Source organism: Ornithodoros turicata, chromosome 1 (assembly GCF_037126465.1).
Source record: "Ornithodoros turicata isolate Travis chromosome 1, ASM3712646v1, whole genome shotgun sequence".
NCBI lineage: Eukaryota > Metazoa > Arthropoda > Arachnida > Ixodida > Argasidae > Ornithodoros > Ornithodoros turicata.
The window spans coordinates 26,359,367-26,377,006 of NC_088201.1; the positions used below are offsets into that span (position 1 = coordinate 26,359,367).

At 44.7% G+C, this 17,640-nt stretch overlaps 2 protein-coding genes across 5 annotated transcripts in view; one reads left to right on the forward strand and one right to left on the reverse strand.

Moving 5' to 3' along the window:
* The window catches only part of LOC135377720 (queuosine 5'-phosphate N-glycosylase/hydrolase-like), a 142,651-nt gene that overhangs the window by 97,269 nt on the left and 27,742 nt on the right, over positions 1 to 17,640 (forward strand). For 2 of the 4 annotated variants that reach the window (XM_064610345.1, XM_064610347.1), the window contains exon 1: positions 548 to 628. The exons of 1 other annotated variant lie outside the window; for it this stretch is intronic. In XM_064610345.1, coding sequence (XP_064466415.1) covers positions 565 to 628 — 64 coding nt within the window. In that variant the 5' untranslated portion in view covers positions 548 to 564. Of the gene's footprint in view, positions 1 to 547; positions 629 to 14,647; positions 15,072 to 17,640 lie in introns of those variants that run through there. One more of the 4 variants, XM_064610348.1, reaches the window with a different exon arrangement.
* On the reverse strand, positions 9,220 to 15,122 carry LOC135377722 (uncharacterized). The gene is made up of 3 exons (XM_064610349.1): positions 14,495 to 15,122; positions 12,450 to 12,738; positions 9,220 to 11,830 (listed from the first exon to the last, which is right to left on the reverse strand). Exons 1-3 carry the CDS (start codon positions 14,729 to 14,731, stop codon positions 11,376 to 11,378), a joined length of 981 nt encoding a protein of 326 aa, XP_064466419.1. The 5' UTR covers positions 14,732 to 15,122; the 3' UTR covers positions 9,220 to 11,375.

Genomic DNA, 17,640 nt, shown 5'->3' on the forward strand with positions numbered 1-17,640 from the left:
TGAATTCTTAAGCCATTTTACACCACGGCTCGGATTTATCTGCTCGTTTGCCTTTGACTAGTTTATTGTTCCAGGTCCAATGCTATGCATCGATTTCGCGTAAGCACCATCGCTAAATGGATTTCCCCAGGGTTTTCATCTGGGGGTGGGGTGGCACCCATACCTGCTGAATCTTCGGCCTTTTTTCGCCTTCCTGACAGGTAATTTGGAGGTGTTCAAGATATTTCGGAGTGTGGGGGTCCTCGGAAAATTACCGATCGCCTTCATACTCGATGCCTACGACGGACATTGCACATGAAGGCTAAACGCGTTTTGAGGAATTTTGAGTAGAGATGCATAAATTCTGAAAGTATGTCTCTTGTCCCAACAGGACTTCATACCCCAAAACACAGATTTTTTTTTCCCCTCTTGAATGACAAGGCTGGCGTAAGCTCGTGCACTCATGAGACGCAGTGGACTACGGACCAAAGTGCTGCAGTATAGTGGCGCCACCTTTGGATGTTCTCGAACATGTTCTCGAAAGAGTCGCTGTTGAGCATTGTTGGCGGTCGGATAGGAAAATACATGTTCGGTACTGCTGCCACTGCGTTCCGACTTCTTGCGTGCGCACGTCCGAGGTTCTGTTTCGGTAAGTTGGTACATTTCAGTTAATACATCGAACAGAACACACTAAGTATACGATGAAAGATGAAAGTCACTGAAAAGGTTAGCCTGCTGTAGGACTTTGTATGTCAAACCTCGTTACAACGAAACGCGATACAACGAAATTCGCGATAGAGCGAAATAATTTGGATTCCCCGGCAGATGGCCATAGAGATCAATGTATTTTAACTCCCGCTACAACGAAACACTTTTTAGCCCCCGCCTCGATACAACGAAAGAACGAGATAAGGTTTATGACCCCAAAGCCGACTTTAGGGTCATGAAAACAAAGGGCGCGAGCTGCGTCCTGTTCCCGCGGCGAAAGATGGCACGCGCGATTATGGTCGGGAGGAATCTGGTGCCTACAAAAGGAAGTCTGAGTCATTGGAAGGTTAGGGATTTTCTTCCGAGGCTTCTCCTTTTCGCGCTTGTTTTGAACCGTCCGGTTGCAGCCAACTAAAAAGAGCACGAGACGCAAGGCGCCATCGCGCGCGTGGGAAACGCTTCGTTCGCGTGGCGGCGTAAATGACAAAATCAGCCTAGATGATTTTCTTGACGTGGACAAACATGCCGTAGCAACGGAGAGCCTTACGGAAAACGCACTGTCATAGACGTAGAAGGTTTGCGGGAGATCGCAACACGATATGGAGAAAGCTGCGGAGGCTTCGGCGGCGTACGAACAATGCGTGACACCGCGTCTTCTAGGCACGACGCAGACGCGTATAACCGGCTATTTCACGCAAGAATAAAATGCTGTAGGTGCACCTTGGCGCTGTATTTGTAGTTGTTGTCATTTTTCACGAAAAACATTTCCGCATCGTCGCGGGAGTTATCGACGCTTATCTACAGCGCGCACCCTCGCAAAGGTCGCGATCCGTGACCTTCAATTCGGTACAACGAAATGTTCGATACAACGAAAGAAATTGCAGTCCCCGTGGGTTTCGTTATATCGAGGTTCGACTGTATTTGTCCCTTCTATGTTGTTCCAGCCTCAGAACATCAGTTCTTTCATGTTCACTAAGTATATGTTCTGTTACAATAAAACAGTTGTGTGTCCGTTGTCTTGTTTCGACCTTCCCACACTGGTTTTCGGTCGTTTTCCAACCAGACCGAACGCTATAGCCCTTCTACAAAGAAACGGACACGCGATATAACAACATAAAATGCTACCATTGATCAAAGAGTGGGTTCGTCAAATGCTGGGGAAAATCGGCGGGATCAACAGGTAGTTCTCTTGTGAACACAACCCAAGCAACAAACAAAGGTTGGGTCAAGCTAGGCTATAGTTAGGATGGCCTACCTGGCCTTGCTTGGTACATCATCGGCCAACAAGCTTGTTTCTTGATACGGATCTGTACCTTGGCCAACGATTTGCCAAGCATTGGCCAGCCTACGTTGTGCCAAGCTTGTGCCAAGATACAGACCAAAGCATTCCTGCGGCGTCCCTCATTTCAGACTCAATTGTCTCGCGGCGTAAGGTAACGATATACCATTATTTGTTTGTTTGTTGCTCGTATTTCCCACAACGTTTCCTGAGGAAAAACAGATACTATACATAACTTGTCTCGCGAGCTTCCGCAAATTCGAGAGACCTGTTCGCGTGTGTGTCAAAATGAAGGGTGAGGCGTGTCTAAGTTTAATTTGACGCGTACACAAACGACACTGAAATGATGAATTGCTTGTCCTATTAACTCGCCATGGAGGTAACGCTTCTGTTTCTTACTGCTTTAGTTTTGAGAAATTCCCTTGGTCCACCGAAAGTCGAACTTATGCAGCGCTAGACCATTCTACGTTTCCCTCTCGCCCAGGCGAGATTAGTCAAAGCTTTGGCAAGTGCTTGGCCAACGAGCTCGTTTCTTGATACGGATCTGTACCCTTGCCGACGGCTTTCCAATCCTCGCTCTGCCTATCACTATGCAACGCTGCGCCAACGTTGGGTGGCCGAAAGAGTCGTTGGCCAACTGTCATCCGACCTTTTGCCAACCGTCGACCATTGCTTGCTTGGGAAGACACAACACTCCAAGATTTGCTGATACAAATATATTTTAACATATGTGGCAGTAACGAGCTGATACGGGTGTCATGTCACAGCCCAACTTGAGTGCCAGAGCCCAGCAGGTAATATTCATGTAGAAAGTACGCCTTAGACATGCAAAAGGTGGTCGGTGTATCACAGTAGAGCTCTACACGACCATTCATGAACCCTTCTTTTCATCAGGTGCAACCCACAAGGGATATGTAGAAGAATTTTTTTCTTATTTATGTGCACAGCTATGTGAGCATCCTATAACTTGTGCTACAACACAATAAAATCCCCTTAAAAGACTATGAAAGAAGACATTTGACAAAAAAAGTCAGGTCCAGGTCGCAGAGAGGGTACTGCATTCGCTCTGCATTACAAGGCAAGCAAACAAACATATTGCCTGAGCAAAAAATTGCTTTCTAAACTTGTGAGTTAATTGAACAAGTGAACAAGCTATGATGAACGAATCATCACCTGGAGCTGCAAGTCCACCACTGACTCAGTGCATCTAACAAACGATGTCCTCTCCAATTACTCAGTCATCATCGTCACCCCTTGCCTTGCCGCCTGTTCGTTATCTTCTCAGTCGCAGCATTGCACCGTGCCCTACTAGATTATTGCAACTATGTCATAATCTTCCACTCCTATGGAAGTACCATCTGCTAGGGGTGCTACACAACATCCACACAATCTGCAGTGTGATTGCACAGTTGAAACGAATTTTGGAAGGGCAGAAGTGGACACGCTACCATACTAGATGACAGCATGCAGTTCATTGTACAGCTGCTCCCAAGGCACCTATAATTTATGACTTTGTCACTTTTTTAACTTAAGTTATTTTTCCAAGAATGTAACTCTCAAGGGGGATGTACTGTTTATACATAATGTAATGTAAGTTTGAATACGAATATTCTGGTGACCAGCATTGTCAGTAACCTCAAAATTTCAGCACTGAGGAACAGTGCAAATTGTAGCTATAATCTAGATACATATAATTGTAGTCTAACTTCACGGCTGATACACTAAAGTAGGCAAGCTAGCAACGTATTGATGCGTAGATCATGACACCGACTGCAGAAAGATTGTACCGAATCAGTACCGTTATTGAGAAAGATATGTTTGTGTGGAGTGTCCCCAGTGTATCACTTAGTTTAATAGCCATACTGAACTCGTGGACAAATCTTTCCAACTGACAGGAACCGATTCGTTCAGCCTGTGTTCGATTTATTGACTGTGAATGAGTTGGTGTTGCTTGGGACCAGTTAGAACCACACCATTGGAGCACATTTCATTTTGAAGAAACGTTGATATGACTATTCAATTCTGTACTCTACTTAGAAATTGACCGTACGTAATATACCACTACCCTGTACACATACGAGGGTGGGGGGACCCAAAAATAACAAGAATTTTTTTTCAAAAATTCGTCTATCCGTATTTACTCGCATAGTTTGCGCCATCGCATATTTGCGCACCCTTAGTTTAGCACTAAAAATGACACGAAAACAAAAAATCGCGATTTCGCGCGTGGGTATCTGGCACGCGCGTCTCAGCGATCGTAGCGATCGCGTTTCGCAACACCGTCTGTGCTACGAAGTTATTGCGATGTTTTTGTTTGGTTGCGCACACTTTCGGGTGATGGTCCAATGACGCGATGGACGATACTGTCACTCAAACTACAAAACGCGGAAAGAAACGCGGGACAAACACGCTATGACAAACCATACAGCACAACATGGCAAAGTTGGCGAGCATCAGGGGCGGATCTAGGACAAGTGTACAGCTGTGGACAAGTGCACGTGCATGCTGGGATATGGTCCACTGAACCCTATGTTCTAGTGTGGAATTGAGGGGGGTCCGAACCCCTGGAACCCCCCCCCCCCCCCCAGATCCGCGCCTGGCGAGCATAGCGTGCTTTCGGTTGTCAGGTGCGACTACCGGCGTTTTCCAGCAGCGTCTCGACGTACTTCACCGGTACACAAGCGGTATAGTGGGCCGGCATTTTGCCTCCCGACCGTCAGCGTTTGCGCGGTATTTGGGTACTTCTTTCACACTTGCGTAATGCAGTGATAACGTCAATGGCTCAATGGCTCAGGGGGGCCACAGATCCCAACCGGCGCCCCCTTCCATCCCCCACCACCAACTCATGCCCGGGTCCCAAAAATTCGAGGCAGTCTGAATGGCAAAAAGTGACAAATGCTTTATTGTTTTTGTCTTGTATAGATTGAATGTGTATTGCATTATGTCTGTCTTTTCTGTGGAGCCTGGAATCGTATGCGCCATGCTGTGGGGTGCAGCTTTCGATTCTACAGCTCATGGCACACGAGACTGAGAGTTGTGTAAAACATCCTGGAACCCGTGAACACTTTTGGGTCATGTCCTCGTGAGTCCTACCGCATCAATCGACAAAGCCTTGACCATAGGTGCCGACTGCGGGGGGGACTCGGGGGCATGAGCCCCGCCCGGAACTTTCCCAGGGGGGCCAGGCTCCCTCCGTGAAGTCTACCCAGCTGACACTCAAGATGAAAGTTTTGAGGGATATCGTAAGAATCGCGGGTTTCATGCGAGTGATCATGAAAATCCTGTAAAAATTTGCCTCACAACGTCGCAACACAGAATTCCCGACACCCTGCCCAACCTCTGTGCATGAAAAGGGGGGGGGGGGGGGGGACGTTGTGCCCCGGCCCCCTCCGGCAGATTGAAAACTCTCCACCTATGGCCTTGACTATGCTGGCAATTTGATCGATTCAGGAAAAGGGTTTACGACATTTTATTCGCATGCAGCACCTGAGATAACACTTTGGCACCCCACCTCCATGGGAATTTTGCACCCCCTTCACAAATTCAGGGGGTCTACAGTAACCCCTGTAACCCCCCCCACCCTTTTTCGCCACCCCTGCTCTCGAAGTACTCTCCCTGAGACCCAATACACTTGTCCCACTGCTTTTCCATTGTTCAAAACAGTTCTAGAACTTTTGCAAGGTGATAGCCTTCAGCGCCTCCGTTGTTTTCTTCTTTAGCTCTTCTTTAGGAAATAAAATTAAAAAATCTCGGGGGCAAGGTTTGGGAAGTAGGGGGTTGGGGAACCATTGTCATCCCGTTTTTCATGAGAAACTGCTGCACGCTCAGTGCTGTGTGTATGGGAGCGTTGTCGTGATGCACAAGCCACTGAACCGAGTTCCACAAATCGGGGCATTTTCTCCTAACTGCATTACACAACCGCTTGAGCACTTCTAGGTGAAAATGCTGGTTAACCGTCTAACCTTGCGGTACAAACTCAAAATGGACAAGCCCTTTCATGTCAAAGAAGATCAACATTGTTTTCACGTTTGATTTCACTTGTCTTGCCTTCTTCATCTCTGAGATGAGATTCACTTTTCCACTGACTTGACAGATGCTTGGTCTCCGGTTGTACCCATAACAGCACGATTTGTCTCCCGTGATGATTTCGGACAAAAAGTCTCGATCAGTTTCCAATTGATCCTTCAAATCACGGCAGACGTCCCGGTGGTTAGCTCTCTGGTCCTCAGCGAGCAGACGAGGAACAAATTTTGCACGGACTCGTTTCATGCGAGATTCTTCTGTCAGATTCCGCAAACGTCTGTAGTAACGTCCCTCCAGTCTCTATAAAAAAATCTCGTTATTTTTTGGTCCCTCCTCATACCATTCCAAGTATTGACTCATCTAGTGCTGTTACTGGAAGAAGTGCTCTTCGTTAAGTAGGAAAAATGTAACAAGTGGAAAAACCATTGGAAGTTCAATATTATAGACTTTTTAATCAACTTCATATCATTTTAAAGTGCAATATCTTGCATAAAGTAGAAGGAAAACAGTCACTTATGAAGCAATACATTTGCTTTACTCTGTGAATAATACAGCTTTGGTTGTGTAAACCAGAGCAGACAGCTCCCAAGATGCGGTTGTTTATAATATATTATAAAAAATATAATCTTTGTATTGCATCCAACTCCAAGTTACATAAATAAGTACATGGCATTAGTCTCCTGCCACACCACTAGTCACTTCTCACTAAATAAAAAGCATCTCATAAATAGACAGCAAAATATGTGAATTTTCTTCCGTTCAAGATAATGTTTCTTTATGTACAGCGACACCGGTGTCAAAAAGTTCTAGAAAATGAAAAGCATGAATAGTGGACTTTCCATTAGTGAAAATTGACAAAACTGTAGAAAGAGGAGTGTAGGTATAACTTGTGTTGGGGATGAACAGGACCAACCCGCACCAAAATGCGTGGAATGTTGATTAACTAAAACCCAGCTCTAGTAATTACAGAAGAGGGGATACACGTTGTGCTGTGTAATATAATAAAGGTGGTGTGTGGGAGTATTCAACGTCTGTGTTTTCTTGCAACATCTTCCAGCTGAGAATTCTCATAAATATGGCTTGCATACCGTGGTGGTTATAGCAAATGCCTGTTCTGTTGACATATAGGGGCAGCGCAGCTATTCGGCACATTGGTCACTAGACTGCTTTCCACTCTGCTGGCCCTATCAGCATGTGTAATCAAAGCACATAACTCAGTATTGTCTGATGAACATATAGATGCATACATACTCATTTGCTCGTGCTCTCTCAGAAGTACTGCTTACCTACACTATAGAGCACAGAAATAGGCAACCAATTCAGCAGGGTCTCGTATCACCAGAGGTTGAACTTTTGTGCACTAAAATTTCGCAACATAAATATGCTCATTCTTTCGCGTGCACAGCAAATACAGTCACCAGATGGTATTTGTGATCTGCACTGCAACATGAAATACCTCACAGTGACGGCTGAGCAGCCACGAGACAGGCGAACAAACAGGTATGATCATAAGAAAGGGAGCGCAGAAGAGAAGAAAATTAAGGAATATGGTTGCCTTCACAGATCACTAAAGGGGATGTGACATTTTGGTATTGTGGTTCATTGCATCATGCACATATTGTACTGCACGCCAGCATGTTGAGGATAAGAGAACTGTTTTTCCACGTGTCATAGTTGTCGAGATACCGACTGAACACACGCCCGCATCAGGCTTTGACATCAGAGGAGCGAGAGCTTCAGCCATTCCCATTGGTTCTCGTAAGCACATGACCTCTCCCGCACTGCCTGACTGGTGGAGACACCTGCCGTGATGTCAAGGCCAGATGAGTTTTGATAATTGTGATGCAGATTTTCTACACATCCATTATACCCTTTGCTGTAAAACTTGGGGTGCAGGGTCAGATCGATTTAGATAACAGTCTTTCGAATTTGTACAGCGCAACATGGGGTGAAGTGTCACAACCACTTTAATGCTCCAGACACTCCACTCAGGGGCGGATCTAGGATTTTCCCGAGGGGGGGGGGGGGGAGGGGGGGGGGGCGCTGTGGACAAGTGCCACGTGCATGCTGGGATTGGACCATTGAACCCTATGTTTAAGTCTGTTCAGACCCCTGGACCCCCCCCCCCCCCCCCCCCCCTAGATCCGCGCCTGTGTAGTCTAGTGAAGCAGAACACAGCTCAGAACATACGTTTTAGTATCATATTTCGGGACCGTAGAGCTACTGAAGTGCACAGACCTTGTATACATGCAACAAAAAAACGTCCAGTTCCAGAATTACTACATGTCACTACTGTGACACTTTGTAATCAGCACGATGTGTAGTAACAATGGTGTTGCAGGGTTGCCTTGGCTTACTTACCCCCATATCACCTGCCAGACATGGAGGGGGCAGCGCCGTCCCTGCTGCATAGCACCACTAGTACAAAATATGCGAAATAATCCTTAAAATATGCTTATGTGTGCTTCATGATAACACTGCTTACAAACAGCATTTGACAACGGGGGATATACGTGAAGCATGCATTGTCTTGATGTTCCTGTGTCTACTAATCAGACAAAAGGCTTTCTGCCTCAGCTGCTTTGCCAGCACACATGTATCTCTCCCATTCACAGCTATTCCTTCATCAGCTGATCCACTTTGTGTGAACACATACATACAACTTATTGCACTTTGTTGTCCCATTCCTCTGTTTCTTGCGGCTAGCGCTCCACTAAAAAACAAGTGCATATTAAGAGCTGTAAAATGATTGTGCAATTTGCTGAATTATTATGCTTTGGTAAATGTAGGGCATTCGGCAATTATTGCTGACATCCGTACTTTTGGTATGGAGTATTGTGGAAGGTGGCATATACTACAAGAGAGCTTACACAAGTCATGACAGAGTATGTAGCATATCCACAGAAACAATTACGCCTATCCTGCGTGAAGTGTCAAGAATGGAAGATAGCCTGCTTTTTCTCGGGCAAGTGACTATAAATTATCACCACAGAGGTTGTGAAAACGATGACTTGTATGGTATGCCAAATCACTGAACACCTTAAAGCTTGCTTGAAATTCATGGAAATTTCATCAGGTACATCATATGTTACGTTTTACCGGGCACAAAAGTACAAGGCCCTACGTATATACCACTAAAGACAGAACCCGACCGCACGATAGACTCGGAACCAGTCGTCATTCTGAATGATATCATTTTCTCTTTCTTGATTTGTTGAAAATGGGAGGCGTACGCCCAACTGTCTCCTCCAATCAGAAGTGATAATTGTATTATTCGGCAAAATGGTTGGCACAAAGTCTCTTATGCAGTGAAGTTCTGTGTTTAGAGTCTACGGCCTTTCGCACTATGCGGGGTCGGCAGGCCAGTACACTTAAAATAATCCGGTCCAAAACGTGTGGTTCAGCAGGGACAACATAAAACTACCAATAAAGCGATAATAAAAAAAAGGAGCAATTTATAATGAGGGTTTGCTGTAAATGCACAGCTGTATTATGCAGTTCAAAATAACAATTCAGCATCCATGACTTGAAAACCCGAGACGAGGTAGGGACGATAACAGACAAACACAAACACGTCCCTACCTCGTCTCGGGTTTTCAAGTCATGGATCGTCACCACCAGCTCGCTTGCTACCTAACTTTCCTTTCGTTATAATTCAGCATGTAATGGCTGTACAAATTAGTGCTTTAATATATGTTATATACAGGTTTTTCTTTATAGCTGCACCAATTTAAAAAAAAAGTATGAGAGCAGCATAGACACCATTTTTGCAGTTGAGTTATACTGCCAAGCGGACATCTTTTGCGAGCATGTAACTACTGGATGACTAATTACCTCTTCAACGAATTGCCCTTAATAATTTAATTACCATTTTGGGCAAAAGTGCGATAGCAGAATGGGAGACAATCCCCGTTGAAAGCCATTCTGTTTTTTTAGAAATCCTGAAGCGAACATATGTGTTCAAAATATCCATCACCGAATATTGCTATACAAACGCGTAGAAACCAAAACCGCGCACCTGAGGAACATATGACCTTCGTCATTGGCTTATCTTGGCTGCAAATCGGTTGATCTGGCCAGCAGGTCTGCACCCACTCCAATTATCTCCATCGCTCCAAAGCATGTGGCCCTCTGATGTGGAATGAGTGCTGTGCTCCCTATGCGGTTTTGGCTCATTTGCATAGCAAAATTCGGCGAGGGATATTTCAACGTATGTTTGATATCTTTGCGCCAGAAAATACCAATTTCAACGTATGTCCTCGTTTCAAGACACTTAAAAAACAGCATGGTTTTCAACGTGGATTGTCTCCCATACTGATATCTCACTTTTTGCCCAAAAGCCCATAACTAAAGAGTTAATTAATGAATTCTAGGTAATTTGTCATCTAGTAGTTACATGCTCTCTTCAAGAGGATGTCAACATGGCCGAATAACTCAACTGCAAAAGCAGTATCTATGCTGCTCTCATAGCTTTTTTTTTAAATCTGGTGCAGCTAAAAGAACACCCTGTACACATAAGATATCACAGAGCTAAACATGCTTTCAATTGCAAACGTTTTGTGGTGAGAAAACTAACAAGGAAAGTGAGCCAGTTTACCTATAGGACAACAGCGACAATAGAATGGTGGATATAGAAGGACACACTGCATCGTCCCAGACATCATTCCACTGAAATTATGCATTCTTTGCACAGCGTAGACTGCATTAGAAAAAATTCACCGGTATATTTTGCAGCCGAGGACTGTTGCCAATTCCTACTTATGGCCCTCTCTGTAAAGCAATAGTTAACACTATGGTGAGATATTTAAAATATGATGTCTCGAATACAATATCACATATGTTTGTCACAACGGCAGCATCATCTCTAATTGTTCAGGCACTTGGGTGCACTGAATTAACAGGCAACAGTACTGTACCCACTTCCAGCAGGTATGTACGACCACAAGATGTTCAGCACCAACTTCGCCTAATTTCTGGGTTTGTAAACTTCCATTGAATGTACTATAGGATGCCCAGTGATATGGTGTTAGTTTATCTGTGCACACTAGTTGTAAAAAGTCAGAACGCTGAAAATCTTCACATAACATAGAAAAGTGTGGCACTTTTCTAATCTACATAACTGAATCTGTTTACTTTAAAAGCGATAAAACCCCAATTTTTAACCATTTTCGATGAATCTGTTCTCAAGGTAGTTTCTGTTCATAAATATTGCCAACACCTTGCATTCGAAACAATTAACATATGCAAACTTGTTCCTGTGATCTCCAAGATCAAACAGTATGGGCAGTTGCCACCCTTACCTTACCTCCAAGCAGCTGTTAGCAACTTTCTCGTACACTCCCTAAAATCACGATTCTCATGGAAGATGCTAATATCTCCTTCATCATCAACTACTGTCCTCGGCAGATACTTCCTGTTTAACATGTATAACGCTGTTCATCGGCGAGTCTCTCGTTGACGTCTGACTTTCCGGAGTCCCAAAACTGGCTCCAGAGGTTGGGTGCCGATCATGTCGATCGTCGTCGTGATGATTTGAAGGGGTCCTGCTTGTTGCAATCACCTGAAGTGAGCAGGTAATCAGGTGGAGCTGGTAGAGAATTTGTCGTTGAAAAGCCTCGGTGGCTTGTGCCTGCCTCCGGTTTTCTGTGACCAACTGGCTGAGGAGGCGTATGACCTTTTGTTGCATTCGGATATTGCTGTTGCCATTGCCTGTTGTGTCAGTGGCAGGCTCTGTGTGTCTGTCATGGTCGGTTTCTGTTTGCGAACCATGATCCTGCTCATCTGGGCTGTCGTAAGTGATTTCTGGGACCACAGCTGATGTGGGGTGATGGTTTCGTTCCCCTGAAACAATAGGACATGTGCTCAGTACAGAGCAGAAAAGGTTGCCGTAGGGTATGCAATTATGAAAAACATTGTATGCCCAATACTGTCCTCGTATTCACAGTGTATATTTAAAGCTCTTATGTTTTTACTTCAACTACACAGTTGCACATTCACTGCAATTCTATCCACTAAGGTGCTATGTTTGTCCAGGAAGATTTAGACCAGCTCTTTTAATTACAAAGCTTAATTAGTGTGTCTATCTTGACAATTCTACAACACATGGTTCACCTGATAAGAAACACAGGTTTTACACATCGAGCACTCTGTGTAACCTACTACAATTTTTTTAGGAATATGATTAATGCACAATAAGCATAGAGTATCAACTTCATCTTGATTTGTCAAAAAGTGAAGCTGGGCTAGTTGGTAAGTTGGGGACTCGTCTTGAGTGTATTCAGTTCTTGATACACTCACAATGAGTTACCAACCAGACCAGCTTCAGTTTTTGATGAATTTCATCATTTGATTCATCAATTTGATCATTTTTCCTTGCTAGTAATAACCAAAAAGCAATGTACAATGCAAGGTAACCAACTTCTAGTGATTACTTTGAGCAGAAAATGGACACATCACAAACCTTCGCCATCACGTTCCAAGTTGTCATGACAGTTCATGTCAGTTTTCATTAGCACTACAGGATAGCAGGCCTCCATTGGCTGTTCCGGCGAGCTCGGCTGTGTCGGTGTCACAGTTGTGGAGAGTGCTGTAGTGGTACCGTTCGTAGAAGCTGCCATGACTGCTGACGCGTACCGTTCTGCACTGGCAGCTGCTGCCCGCTTGGCCAAGATGGCTCCAACCCTTTCTGTGAATTCCCCATGGCGGTTTTCTCGAAAGTCCCTCTTGAGCCTCTTCAAGCGCTCACGTACCTACGAGACAGTTAACAGAGATTTGTGTGACTCCACATAACAGGTGTGACCAGAGCCAGTTTGAAAGGCACAGCTATTACCATGTACGTACATACATAAAATGTGACATAAAAAATGGGTTTTATGGTGACCAAACGTAATCGCCAACTTCCAATTTCACCCAATGATTGTACTAAGTTGTCTTGTGACCAACACCTGAAAATGTAACATCCAAATCTCTCCGAACAAAAAACGAAAACCGCCATTTCTCCACGACAAGACGTCTTGGGCAACCAGGTTCCCACGTACATGTAGTATGAAACAATACATAGTTCGTGTGAGATGTGATTGGGCTTGAATGGTTTATGCAGACACACACACAAAAAAAGCTTCCTCAAGTCAGTGTGGTCCTATGTGTTCCTACTGCCAAAGGCAGGGATAGAAATGATGTGCCTCGTACAGCGTACCAGAAACATGCCTCCTGGTCAGTCTCTCCACCTCTGTCCCTACACGTTTTTCAACTAACGGGACACACACTCGTTCTCTTCACATTGGGTTTTCACACTCTGATTCCAGCAAGAGTTGTGTGGTGAGAACCACTTGGAATTTCAATTGTGCACCTTATAGTTCAGCTCATACTACCAGAAAGTTTGCAAATTATTAGATCTCATATAGGAAAAATAGCGCATGCTCACCTCCAATTGGCTAATATAGCGTAAATCACTTGAGTATGGCGGGGTCTCTCTAGCAACTTTTTTTCCAGCACAGTATAAGTGCTTTAATTTTCATTATTCTCCCTTTTCTTATAGGACTATCTACAGCGTCAGTGGCCATCTACATTGGCCAGATTATCTTTCTGCAAAAGTTAGGATGATGCTGATACATATTTGGTTACATATTCAATATGTGTTAAAAAGTGAAAGGTCGGATGGCCACGAAGTGGTGCAAGTAAATAAAGGTCTTTGAGGGAGGCCATGGACAACAACAATAGCAAAAGTAATAAACAGTTTAGTACTTCACAAAAAAATAAACAGACAGACAGAAAAAAAGCTACGAAGATATCAAGGTTGCAGTGGAAGCTCTGCCTACTTTGGGTAAAAAAGAAATATGTGTGCACACTGTGAACAGAAGGAACATGTGTATACACTGTGCCAACCTTAACGCATGTCACCTTCCTGCACTGTGCTGAAGAGCCCCAATTTTAGGCGACACAGCAGTTCACAGCCAGGATAATGACATGTTTGATAAGCAAACAGATACACCATGAACAGTCATTGTCATTGAAGTATAAAAAAACAGGTTTATAAAGTAACTGGATTTTTATAACTAATGAACAGAAACAAGCCCAGAGTCTGACGCTGAAAAAAAATGTTGAAAAATGCAGGATTGATAGGGTGATCTAAGAGTAAAAATAAGGATACAATCACATCCAAACTGGAATATTGTAACAGAATACGAGCAAGCTGTTATTTCCCCGAGTCTCGTCCGTCTATGTCTGCCCGCCCCGAGTCTGCTATCCCGAGTCTAGGGGAAATGTTAAACACATGCATATAGAGGTGCATTTCTCTCATAATGTGCAAAGGCAGGAAGGAAAAGGACTTCCCTCCTGCCTTCCCACATATAGCTGGCATAAGCGCGAGATCTCTCTTTCTACAGCCCATCCTGGGAAACGAATTCCATCATGTCAAATATTTCTCCGCGTGGAAATCTGAGAGGATCCGTGTAGGTTGCTCCTGCTTGCTAACAACACTTGTCAGTGGGCACTGACTTGACTAACCTGCATTGGCGTTCTGCTGTACCCGTGAGCACCTAGGAACCCCGAGATGGCTTGATGAACCTTCTGGTATTTCGGCGTGTTGCGTGGCGGGAAGTCACCGGAGCTGTCTTCGGCCAGTCGTTCTTTCTCGTACAGATCCAGAAGTAGCATAGTCTCTTCTCTAGTCCACGAACAACCGCGGCCCAGACGACCTTTAAAAGTTGTGTAGTCCTCGCACGCCGAAAAGTTGAGAGCCATGGCAGCGAAGTTCGCGGACGAGAGAATAGCCGCTGTTATCGCAACGTTTACTGTGGGGGGCAACGGCCCCTGTGGGCAAGACGACACACCCTTTGAGGCCACGTACGGCTACTACTACCTGCTGAAGCATTGCACCGCTGAAGATGCCCTCTGCCGGTAGCAGTCATGACGCGTCAACAAACAAGCGCACAGCACGCAGATGCGAACAGGGATGATTTCACTCCATGAGATGCGGTTGTGAACTTGAGGCGACGTTCCCGATAGCGCGCTTGTTTTGCACCGAGAGTGTTTACAGGTGAACACCGGACGTTCACCTTAGCGACCCAACTGGAGGGAACAGGTGAGTGTACGCGCGTGTGTCACGTGATCGACTCGTTTTCGTTGCGCAAGGCTTCGCACTGTGTTTTTTTTTTTTTTTTTTGCATGGTCGGACCGCATTCTGTTACGGCGGCTCAAAAATCGCCAGCGGGCTTTACGTACAGTTATAGGATTTGCCACGTTGTGGCGCAGCTCGAGACTGCACGAGCGCGCGCTTTTAACTTGTGGGCAAAAGTGAACGCCGTATAATGCCGAGGACTGAGGAATGATCCATAGTCCACAGTCGTTTTTCTGTTGATTATCGGCATTGTTTACGCGCAGCATGTTTCCTTCAACCAGCTCGTGTCGCACAAAAGTAATACTCTCGCAAATTGAGTTTATTTTGTTTTTATTCGTTTTCTGTCGAAAATGTGGAACAACGCCAACTGTCTCGCTCTCAGGGGTTATTTTGTAGCTTTCAACCGGTAGTTCTTCTACGTTTGTATTACACGGTATTTCTGCTCATCTGTGTGATCACATCTCAGCACAGAGGCGGAGAGTTTTCATTTTCCCGGAGGGGGCAAGGGCGCACCGCGAAGTAAGTACTCTGGCGGGGGGGTATGTTTATTAAGAAAAAAAGAAAGGAAAGGTAAGCCAGATGGATGTCGGCTTGTTGTTAAAAAAAACAGTAAAAGTGGGAAGTCAAAAAAGGCAAAGAAAATAAGAAAACAAAAAGAAGGAAAGAAAAGGAAAAGAAAAATGAAGAATACAAAACTAAAGCTGACGAATCACACACTCTGGCGGGATCCTATGATGTATGCAGAACTGGTATAGAAATAAGAGGAAGGAAGAACAGAAAAAAAAAGAAACAAAACAGAGAGAACGCAAACAGTGAACATGTGCACAACTGAAGGCATTACGCCTTTGAAAACTGAGTGCAAAAAGAACAAAATGTATTGAATCCTCGGTGTTTGACCCGAAATGCGCGCAATATAATGAATATGGTCAATGAAATGGAGCAGCGGGAGTTGAATCCGCTCCCAACGAATATGCGTTCCGAAGATCCTACCGTTACACATCACTGGCAGCTGCTGGTACCTTTTCGACTGCTTTGTTTCATTGATCTGAATGCTTTGGACGAAATTCAGGCTATGTGTTGTGTCATCCTCTGTGTTTCTTCGCCTCACCTTCTACTGTGATAATGAGTATGGTGGGCGGATACATATTTTACAAATTGCAAGATGCATTTTTGGGTTGGTGCCTCTTCGCTCTTTTGGCCTGGGCGCGCCGAGCCCCAAGGGTTGGTGTCGGTCTCTTACCGGGACTTGCCGGGGGAGGCGGCGCCCCCCCCCCTAGTTCATGTTCCGGGGGGGCAAGGGCCCCCCCCCCTCCCCCGCAGTCGGCGCCTATGTCTCAGCACATGCAAAGTCGTTTGGACATAGCCGACTTTTCAGGAAAAAAAAATATGTCGTAGCCTCGCACTAATTGAGAACGGAACAGCAAATCTTTCGCCTCTAGCTGCCGTAGTACACGAGAACCACAAAAAAAAAAAAAAAAAAAAAAAGAATCGCCCTGCGTCGAGAGACTTTTCCGACGGAGCGCAAGATGTCAGCTTATGGTAGCCTCCAAAGAAAGTCTACAAGTGTGGAACGTGTAATTTGCATTGCCTGTTTAAAAAATTGGGAACTTCACGTCTACGACGGAATTCACTCGCATTCCACTCTCCACCGTGCCGAAAAGGGGAGAGCCCGGTACTTACTCGATTACTGGTGTTGCTGGGGGGATTCCCTGTATCTTGGCAGGCACTACACGGCTACATAACCTGAGTCTTGCCGCTGTCCAGTTCCACTTTTTTAAGTAAGTTACGTTACGTTAAGTAAGTAACGTTAAAAAAAGCTGCAGCTACAGTGAGCTTGTGAAAAGAGTGAGTTAGTTGCTGTTGTGTATTAACTAGTTGCAGCTTCAGTAGCCGGTTTATATAACTTAGTTACTTTGAAGTTACATTTTAGGAAACGAAATTTTAGTACTTATACTGTCGAACCGCAGGTACATCACATCACTTGGGCCATATTTGTTTTTTGAAGGCATTGTCGGAAGCTCCCGCCAAGTCCAGGAGCGCTGGAGCTTTCTCACTGTAAAACGTTCTAAGATTTTACAGTGTTTAATCTGCATATGTCGGCATTAAACAAAATAAAACACATTTGGAAACTGCTGCGTGCAAAAAAAAAAAAAAAAATACCACTACCTCAGCAACTTCATTGCATTTTGCATTGTACAGCAACTTTCACAAAATCTGCTAATTATAAATATTTCACAATATCTCAAGGGTCCTTACGGACATTACATCGAGAGTACGTGGGAATGCATAATAAAGTATTTCCGACGTGACAAATCGCACAACACAGACCAGTGCAGATACACGAGGGGTAGATACTATGCAAAGGGCTCGTATACACTGAAAAGAAAAGAAACGATAACGAGGGAGTCGAACATATCGTTATGAAATTTACACAGCATGCACTTGAAATACTTGATTACCCTCGATAAAAAAAAACTGATTCCATGTATTCGGGCAGAGCTTGTTAATTTAACCGAAATCAACACACTGCAAG